This window comes from Mandrillus leucophaeus, unplaced genomic scaffold, assembly GCF_000951045.1.
Source record: "Mandrillus leucophaeus isolate KB7577 unplaced genomic scaffold, Mleu.le_1.0 Scaffold58, whole genome shotgun sequence".
Taxonomy (NCBI): Eukaryota; Metazoa; Chordata; class Mammalia; order Primates; family Cercopithecidae; genus Mandrillus; species Mandrillus leucophaeus.
Genome location: NW_012106252.1, coordinates 2,739,245 through 2,749,667, shown reverse-complemented (window position 1 = coordinate 2,749,667; position 10,423 = coordinate 2,739,245). Strand labels below are relative to the sequence as shown.

Here is a 10,423-nt window from a genome sequence, read left to right as displayed (position 1 = left end):
TAAATAAACAAGATAATTTCAAGTGCTGATGAAGGTTCTGAAGGAAGTAAGGCAGTGTGAGGTACTAGTGACTTCTGCTGGAGTGGTCAGGGACAGCTCTTCTGACGGGAAAGATCAAAAGGAATTAGCCATGGGAAGATCTGGGGAAGAGCGTTTCAGGCAGGGGGCACAACTAGTACAGAGGCTATGAGGCAGGAATGAGCTTGCTGTATCCAAGGAATAAGAGGAGGGCAATATTGTTAGTGCTGCGGGGGAGGTGAAGACATAAGATATGAATAGAGAGATAAGCAGAACCAGGTTACATCGGGCTCTGGAGGCTATAGAAAAATATTTAAATTTAGTCCTAGGTACATCAGGAATCCACTGGAGTATGGTTTTGTTTTTTTTGGAATCAGGGTCTCACTCTGTCACCCAGGCTAAGGTGCAATCACTGTTCTCTGCAGCTTCAACCTCCTGGGCTCAAGCAATCCCACTGGAGGATTTTAAGAAAGGTGGTGATGTATTTATCTTTCTCTCTGTCTGTGTATATAAAGGGATTAACCATTGTGTGTGTGTATGTGTGTTTTTAAAGTCATCTTTGTTAGAGTACAATCAGTGATGTGCTGGTAAATGTGTAATAACCAGGTTTCAGAGGAGGAAGAATTTCTGATTTGTAGGGTTTGCCAATTTCTGCAAAAGTGTGAATACCTTCTCCATTGCTGACATCAAGCTACCAAGTGATATCACTAAATGGAGGGTCAGGAAGAGATGTGCAGAAGAGGCTGTCATGAGATGGTAACAGTTCTAGCACACAACAGGGTGTATTACAAACTTATATTAAAATTCACCTTTTTAAGTTGTTGAGGTCTATGAATCGTGACATATATAGCTGTGTAAGGATTTACATTGAGAATCATTGCTTTAGTCCATAAGTGTATTAGTCCATTTTCACGCTGCTGATGAAGACTGGGAAGAAAAAGAGGTTTAACTGCACTTACAGTTCCACATAACTGGGAGGCCTCAAATCATGGCAGGAGATGAAAGGCACCTCTTACACGGCAAGAGAAAAATGAGGAATATGCAAAAGCGGAAACCGCTGATAAAACCATCAGATCTTGTGAGACTTGTTCACTACCATGAGAACAGTATGGGGGAAAATGCCCCCGTGATTCCAATAATCTCCCACCGGGTCCCTCCCAGAACATGTGGGAATTATGGCAGTACAATTCAAAATGAGATTTGGGTGGGACAGAGAGCCAAACCGTATCATTGAGGGAGGATTTGACGATAGGTGGGGAAGAGTGGTATAAATTGCTTCAGCACTTAGACGATTACAACGTATCTTTTTTTAAGTGGAATTTTCTCTGAGATTGTAGTATTTTTGTTTCACATAATCTAATGGGGAACATAATTAGGCCTGTGGCTAAGATTGTATCAGAAGCAGGCAATACAAACAATTCAGGGATAATTACAACACACTTAAAAGACTCTTTTTTCCTGCTTTCTATTTTCACATAGAGGCTGAAACCCATTTTTTTGAATAGATTCTAATATGGACAATCCATCCATACAGTATAGAGGGTCAACTAAATATCTAGAGGTAATATCTGATCTGAGGAAATTATGTTTTTAATTAATCTAATTTATTTCCCTTTAGTAGAGATAAATCTGTTGGTCAAGAGTTATAAACATCAGCTACAACTTTGTAGTAGAAGTGGATGGCTCTATTCCTATAATTTGGGTTCTAAACTAAAACTTTTGCTGTAACCTCTATTACATTTGGAATACTGTTTAAAATATATATCCAAAAGGAAAATGAGATTGAACATTAATCATTATAAATATTGAGTATTAAAAATACATATTAGCATCTATCAAATGCTTATCCCATAAGTGCACTTTGCAATAACTTATTTCTTTAATCTTTACAATAACCATTTGAAAGAACTACTTTTATTATCCCCATTTACAGATGAAGAACCTGAAATATATACATTTTAGTTATTATTAAAGGGAATAGGCTTCTTAGTATGTCAAAGTATGGCAGATTGGGGATTTAAATAAAAGTACTTTTATTCTTTCTGAATTTGTCTCAGTTTGAATGATAGGGAAAGCCTGATGAAAATCTATAAGGAAATCTATTATTTTAAAAGAGTTTTTATATAAATAAAAGCTGTTACGTGTTCACATATTTATATTCCACACATAAACATTCTAAAGACAATATCACCAATGATAACTTGCTAAAGAAGAGGTTTATTGAATACAAAGAATTGACAACAGATTTCTGTAGGATAATCAAATGAGTCATCGGATTTGTGTGTGGCATTCTTCCAGATGAATGGGGAGATGCTGTTATTGATTGCCCAGAAAGAGAAAACAACAGAAAGACAACAGGACAGACGTTTTTCTTAGACATGCACATTTTTCTGGACAGATACATAATGCCTTTTCTTCTCAGGGGGCATGTGGCGTACGTTCTCTGCTGCATCTCAGATTAGTTGCTTTGAGATTTCTCTTCCAGGGAGTGGAGCCTGGTGGTCAGTATTTTGCTGCGTTGGTCTACCTCCTCAAGAACTTTCTTAACCACTATGGCTTTGGCTGAGTCTGAAAATTAAAAATTAAAAGGAGATTTTATAGAGTTAAAAATGAATAAAACATTGTATCATTTAAAGGAATAACAGTATTTGCATATAGAATGAACTATGCACTAAACACAAGTACTTAGACTCATTTTTGGTGAATAATTTTGATTATTTGGTTAGGAAAAAACATGGTGACATGTTATTTTGCTTAAAATTAGCACACATCACTGACATTAGATATCTAGCACATATGGTGTCTGCTACAAATCTTTATTGTGTGTATTCTTACCAAGCTATGGTAATATAAGATCAATCAAGCTATGCATTAGAAATGAAGTAGTTGGGTATATATACCCAAAGGAATAGAAAGCATTCTACCATAAAGACACATGCATGTGAATGTTTATCGCAGCACTATTCACAATAGCAAGGGCAAAGAATCAACCTAAATGCCCGTCAGTGACAGAGTGGATAAAGCCATAAGCACCATGGAATATTATGCAGCCATGAAAAAGAAGAAGATCATGTCTTTTGCAGGAACATGGATAGAGCTGGAGGCTGTCATTCTTAGCAAACTGACGCAGGAATAGAAAACCAAACACCACATGTTCTCACTTATAAGTGGGAGCTAAATGATAAGGACTTATGAACACAAAGAAGGAAACAACAGATACTTGGTTCTACTTGAGGGGGAAGGGTGGGAAGAGGAAGAAGAGCACAGATGATAATTATTGGGTACTGGGCTTAATTTCTGGATGATCAAATAATATGTGCAACAAACCTCCATGACATGTGTGTACCTATGTAACAAACCTTTCAATGTACTCCCAAACCTAAAATAAAAGTTGAGAAAATTTAAAAAGTAGGATAGCATAACAACAGATTTCATTTTAATTACCTTTGACTTGACTTCCCACATTTCCAGATCCATAATCTTTAGACTTGTAACCTCCAGACTTACAGGCTCTGTGAAAACATCACAAAAGAGGGTGATTTAGAGAGAACCCCATCCATTCTAGGTTCACCATATGGTTTTCTTTAGCTCTTTGGTAGTTTCAACTGTGTAACCCAGTATTTGATTTGTAGTGTTTGCCGATTTCTGTAGAGGTATGAATACCTTCTCCATTGCTGATATCAAGTTACCAAGTGACATCACTAAGTGAGGAGTTAGGAAGAGACGTGCAGAAGAGGCTGTCATGAGATGCTAACAGCAGTTCTGGCATGCCACGGGATGTGTTTATACAACTTAGGTTGAAATTCTCCCTTTTAAGTTTTGCAGGTTTATGAATTGTGACAAATGTATTTAGCTGTGTAACGATTTACATGTGGAAGCATCACTGTAGTCAATGAGGGAGGGTTTGATGATAGGTGGGGAATAGCGGTGTAGATCGCTTCAGCAGTTAGACAATTACAGGATACTTTTTCTAAGTGGGGTTTTCTCTGAGATTGTAATGTTTTTGTTCTGCTTCAGTGTTAAGAAGTGATTTTTTTCCTGTATGATTCCTTTTATATTAACATCAAGAATGGATAAAATAGTAACTGCCAAGGGAAGTGGGGCACAGAAGAACTTTCTGGGGTGATGAAATGCTCTTCGTTGTGAATTCAGGAAGCTTCCTGCTCCTAACAACCCTGAGCTCTAGACTCCCAGACTTGTGCCCATGGGACTTCATCAGTGCTATGAAGACAGGATTCTGTGAGTGATGAGCTCCAGAAACCATTTCCAGAGTCCGAATCCTGGTCCACATATTGAAACTCCAATTAGCTTCCTGTTTATTCTTTTCACTCTAGAAGTGATATTTTCAATGTTCATACCTTAAACTCGGTGCCTGCTGCATATTGGTTTGTTAAGATGTTAATTTGTATTTTGGCAGTCGAGTGTGTATTGTATTTAATATTTAGTATTCATGATGATAAATGCATGCAGCCAAATTATGTCCACTTTTCCAGTGGAAAGTGGGATCTAACTTGCAAGCAGATTTCAGTATATTACGCCATCCATGCAAATTGTTTTACCTACCCATCATCTCCTCCTATAAGGAGACAGTAGGTCTCAATTTCTTTTTCCAGGTGGAGCTTGATGTCCAGGAGCTGCTCATACTCGAGCTTCTGGCCCTCGGTCTCGGTTCTGACCTGGTGCAGCTGCTCCTCCAGGGCCCCGATTTGAGCCTGGATCTGCGCCAGCTGCGCACAGTAGTTGCTCTCCGTCTCCGTCAAGGAGCACTCCAGGGAGTGTTTCTGTCAGGAAGCAATAAAGAGAAGCTGAGATGGATATGCAGATACGCAGGGATTTGTTTGATGTATGATTTTCTCCTGTTGTTAACTTTACATATAATTGTTTTAGATTTCACATGGACACATAGTTAAGACTGTGATACTGCCTGAAAATGAGCAAATCCTTCTTTTTGGTAGAATAGACCTAAAGACATTCGTGTTGTTTTAGCTGTCAGCTATACAATCCTATTCTTTGCTTATGTTTTAAGACAATTATAAAAATATATATTTCAATATTGTTAAGGTTTTTAAAACCAGCTGGCAAGTATCTAACATGATCACCTGGGGGATGGTAAAAAATTGTTCTTTTCCTACCGTGGCTAAGAGAGACTGAAGTTCAATCTCCAGGGTTTGAAGAGTGCGCTTCATTTCAGTCAGCTCGTTCCGGGCTGAGGTTGTGGCTCCGACATCCTCAGAAATCTGCTGCTGCAGCGAGGCGCTCTGAAATGACATAAGTGAAGGAGCAAATCTTAGTTTCGTGAATATCAGTAACAGGCAAAGGGATTGTTTTCCGGAGGAGAGTCACCTTCTCGTTGAACCAGGCCTCTGCATCCCTGCGGTTCTGCTCTGCAAGGGCTTCGTACTCAGCTCGCATGTTGTTCAGTAGAACTGTGAGGTCCACCCCGGGAGCTGCGTTCATCTCCACGTTCACGTTGCCTCCAGCTGCGCACTGCAGAACTTGCATTTCCTAGAGGCAGAAAAGTGTTCAGCTCAACTCTGCAGGGATCTCATGGAAGGTCTAGAAGCTTAGCTTTGGAAGGGCACTTAGAGTTTGTCTGGTTTTCCCCAGGCTGTGCATTGACCCCCTCCCACCACATTTGATATTTCCTGTCCTGTTGACCTAATTCTCAAAGACGGTGAACTCACTACCTCATGAACTAGCCTGTTTCATTCTGGAAGAGTTTTAATTGTTCCAGAGTGCTATATTACAGTGAGCCAAACTCCTGTTCTTATAACTTAAACTCATCAGTTTCAGTTCTGCTACTCAGAATGAATCTTAATTCCTTTTCCAAATGAAAGTTTTAAACATTTAAAATGAATGGTCCTCCATTGCTTATTCTATTCTCCACCTTTGTGGACTGGTCTTCATTTCATTAGAGGCCAGCTTTGATGCAGTCTTAACTCAGCTACACCCTGAACACAGCCATGAACATGGTTGAAGGGCTGAGTTTGAATAATTCTGAACCATCGAAATGATGATAAGTAAATAAATGTGTGTGTGTGCGTGTGTGTGTGTGTGTATGTGTGTACCCCTCAGGGACGAACATCATCCTCTAAAGAATCCCAGCTGTCTATTAAGTCTATACAGGGACATTACAGTATCTTGTTGGACTTTGGAGTCACACAAATCTCTCTGTAAATTTTGGTTCTGCCCTATAGTGGCTGGTGAGTTTGGGAAAGTTGCTTAACCTCTTTAAGTTTCTATTTGCTTACCTGAAAATTGAGGATAATTAAATATCCTTCCTGAGTTGTTAAAAGAAATCAAAGAACTAATAATAATAATGACTCTATGATACTACCTTGCACATAAATGCTAAATGAATGCTGGTTATTATGATTATTATCATCGTGGAAGCTGGAATTTATTTTGCAGCCAAAGTCTACATGTTACCCTGTCTGAACTGCAAGCTGTTAGAATGTGTGAGTCAGTTCTAAGATTGTGAATGGCAGGCATCACAGCGAAGACTGTGTGTACTGGAATACCACCCATCAACTTCTGTCTGCTGCAGAAACTCTCCTCCCCATTCATGAATTGGTCTTAATGAGGGTAACTAAGGCTTTCATTCCTTCCTGCAGTGAGCCCCTCAGCTAATCCAGCTTTCCTTCCTCCTGGTTGACCCTATGTCTTCCCGATCTACAGATGTGGCTTTTACTTCTGAGGATTTAGTGAAAACTTCCTGGTTCAAGCATGAAAAAAAAGATTATATATATATATATTTGCCTGTGTGCGTGTGTGTGTGTGTGTGTATATATATATCTCTATAGGGTTGCCTGTAAGTGAGGCATTACAAAAATCAAAAATCAATTGCTTTTAATTCATCAAAAATGGATTAAACACCATGGGCTGTAACTATATTTGAATCCATGTTGGCAAATCAATGTTATTCAAGTAGTTTTATTTATAAGACAGCCTCATGACTAATCAAGTAGGATTCTTAGCTTGATCTTCTGTTTTAAGCATTTGGCTTGACCATAGAAGTCTTTTGGCTATTTAAAATATCAAATTTATTTTCAAAGGATAAAGATTTTTCCCTTTTGGAAAACAGCACCTCTGAAAGCAATCCCAAAGATGTAATTGCTGCAATATAAAATTTGGAACTTAACTTCCAACAGTGACCGCTTCGGAAGTTTATGATTAAGTATAAATTCTGGTGTAATAGCTTAATTTCATTCTCATTATTTTTACAGCCATACCTATAAAGAATACGTACTAGTGTTACGTTTGTATACTTAATGCATGTATGAAGTAAATGTTTTAGTGTTTTAAATCTGCCACTGTCATAGAGAAATTTAGATCTAGTTTTCCAGTTTAAGGATGTCCTTAAAGTACATTTATTTTATATTTATTTTATCTAATTTGATGTAATCTCCTAAGCAGATCATTTTAACTTAGCTATAATTACATAGCCAAACACTCCTCTTATAACCCTGATTGGTCTGGAAAACATGATTCCTTTATTTTTTCCCATAGGAAACTTGATGAGAGAGCAAGGGTGAATCTGTACAAAGAATTCGACTCTTGAAGAGACAGCTCAGCCCTCGTGTCTGTCTGACAATGTGTCTTCAGCACCAACTTTTTATATGAGAGGTTATGTACATTATCTCCTGTCAGGTACACAGTGTCTGCAAAGGGATAGCAAAATGTAGATGACCAGCTCTTACCTCTTTATGGTTCTTTTTGAGGTAAGTCATCTCCTCACTCAGGGTTTCGTACTGAATCTCCAGATCTGTTCTGCACAGGGTTATTTCATCCAAAACTCTTCGTAACCCATTGACATCAGCCTCTACACTCTGGTGAAGAGCCAGCTCATTTTCGTACCTTAAAGAGTGTTAATGATTTCCTAATTTGTCACATGGTTGGAGACATAGTCACCGATCAATGACAAATGCTAGAATTCCGGAATTTTGAAGATTTGGCCACAAGAGGCATTTTCAAAACTTGTTGCATAATAATAATTATTATTGTTTCTACTTTGCAGTATTTGACAGAAAAAGAACTAGTTTTAATAGCAGTTCACGCTTTGTATTTAATAGTCAAAGCATAAAAAAGTAATAACATCCTGTTTATGTGAAATTCAAGTGTGTTATAGTTTTGGAATAAGAGTTGCAAATTTGATGTAATGCTTTGCATGAATTGCCATGAATTCATTTCACTCTGGCAGTCTACTTACTTGAGTCTGAAATCATCGGCTGTAAGCCTGGCATTATCGATCTGCAGAACAGCATTAGCGTTGCTGGTGGTGGAAGCGATGATCTAGAAATGGGAATTTGACTTTTATCATGAACTAAACCAACTGAATCTACTTAATGCTTATTTCCAATGCTAAATTGGAATTCTCTTTAAGAAATCACAAGTAGGTGGGTGTGGTGGAAGGCGCCTGTAATCCCAGCTACTCGGGAGGCTGAGGCAGGAGAATCTCTTGAACCCAGGAGGTGGAGGTTGCAGTGAGGTGAGATCCTGCCATTGCACTCCAGCCTGGGCAACAAGAGCAAAACTCCTTCTCAAAAAAAAAAAAAAAAAATCACAAGTAGGAACAATAAATGTTTTTAGAACTTAATAAAGAAAGGAAAACAAAATTTAGAAATAAAGATACATGAAAATGATTGTGAAGTATGATTTCTTACCTGGTTTTTAAGGTCATCAATTATTGGGAAATATCTGCTATAGTCATGATCAAGACCACGGCAAGAGCCGGGCCCAAATTTCTCATACCAGCCCTTGATCTTCTGCTCCAGGTCAGCGTTGGCCTCCTCCAGAGCACGCACGTTGTCCAGGTAGGATGCCAGGCGGTCGTTGAGGTTCTGCATGGTCACTTTCTCATTGCCAGAAAGGAGCCCCCCCTCATTCACAGTGAAGCCAGCACAGGGATTGCCTCCCGCTGCGTTTCCTCCCGATGAGCTGCCTCCAAGGGCACAAGAGAAGCTACTTCCAATCCCCGAAATGCCACAAGCATTTCCAGCCCCAAAGCTGGTTCCCCCACCAGAGAGTCTGAGTGATCCTGTGGTGGGACGAGGACAGGACCTCCTGGAGGCACTGGAAAGTCGAAGAGACATGGTATCAGGGCAGACACGTTGCAGAGCTGTATTCGTGAAAGCTAGAATGGAGTCCCTTCTTGTCTAAATGGTTCTGTTTGCCTTTTTATAGGCAAGTCCCAAGTGTGTTCTGAATGAGATTCTGCCTACATAGAATAAAACATGGCTTGCCAGTCTCAGCAAGTTAGCATAATTGGGTGATTTTTTCTAATTAGTAACTCACTTTGCTGGGCTCATTCCTGTAGGAGGGCAGTTGCCCTCAGGTCGGTGGTAATCTGAGAAATGGGTCTGGGTGGAGCAATGTCAGGTTCATTATTACATTTTTAAATGTTGGGTGAGTCATTCTTCACTTCCATCCTTAGAAGATAAACCTCATCAGCTCATTACTGAATAGAAATTTGGCATCATGGTTTTGGGCTATTATGCCAAGGCAGGCTGTGATGTTTCTGAGACTTTTTCTGCTTTTATTGTCTCAAGGTTTTTCTACATAAGTAGAGAATAGAACTGTAATCATTATTTCCCCAACCTGGTTCTTCAACTAATAGGTTTTTGTTTTTATTTTTAAATTCCTCTTGCCACTGTTTCCCAAGGGAAGTTAACTTCCATTCTGGCTGACATGTGCATCGTATTTTGTTGACACTTATGACTGGGGAGAGTTGCCTTATCTTATCCATTTTGGTAATTACGAGCACACCCCTAACTGGTGTTATGTTTTGTGGGAGTTTGGAAAGACATTAACTTATTTCCTGACCCTGCAAAATCTGAAGCAAACCTGGAAGGAACTATTTCTTCTGTCTTAATTTACTGTGGTTTAGCTCAGGTGAAAGTCATCAGTAAGGTATTTAGTGGGCGGGAATTCACATGTATTTACTAAAAACTCTACCTATTATGGAAATATAAAATATTGACAAATAAGGCCGGGTGTGGTGGCTCACGACTGTAATCCCAGCACTTTGGGAGACTAAGGCAGGTGGATCACTTGAGGTCAGGCATTTGAGACCAGCCTCACCAACATGGTGAAACCCCGTTTCTATTAAAAAATACAAAAATTGGCCAGGCATCATGGCGAGGCGCCTGTAATCCCAGCTACTTGGGAGGCCGAGGCAAGAGAATCTATTGAACCTGGGAGGCAGAGGTTACAGTGAGCTGAGATTGTGTCACTGCACTCCAGCTGGGGTGACAGAATGAGACTCTGTCTCAAAAATTTTTTTTGACAAATAAAAATTGTATATATTAATGGTGTACAACATGATTTTTTAATATATGAATATATTGTGTACCAAATCAAGCTAATTGACATATCTATTATCTCACATACCTATTTTGTGGTAAGA

At 39.2% G+C, this 10,423-nt stretch overlaps 1 protein-coding gene across 1 annotated transcript; it reads right to left on the bottom strand.

Annotated features, from left to right (window-relative positions):
- Positions 1 to 2,215: 2,215 nt before the first annotated feature.
- On the bottom strand, positions 2,216 to 9,165 carry KRT25 (keratin 25, type I). Its single transcript, XM_011998926.1, has 8 exons — positions 8,682 to 9,165; positions 8,228 to 8,310; positions 7,719 to 7,875; positions 5,362 to 5,523; positions 5,151 to 5,276; positions 4,582 to 4,799; positions 3,463 to 3,530; positions 2,216 to 2,586 (listed from the first exon to the last, which is right to left on the bottom strand). The coding sequence occupies exons 1-8, from the start codon at positions 9,108 to 9,110 to the stop codon at positions 2,477 to 2,479; spliced, it is 1,353 nt and encodes a 450-aa protein (XP_011854316.1). The 5' UTR covers positions 9,111 to 9,165; the 3' UTR covers positions 2,216 to 2,476.
- Positions 9,166 to 10,423: the final 1,258 nt, after the last annotated feature.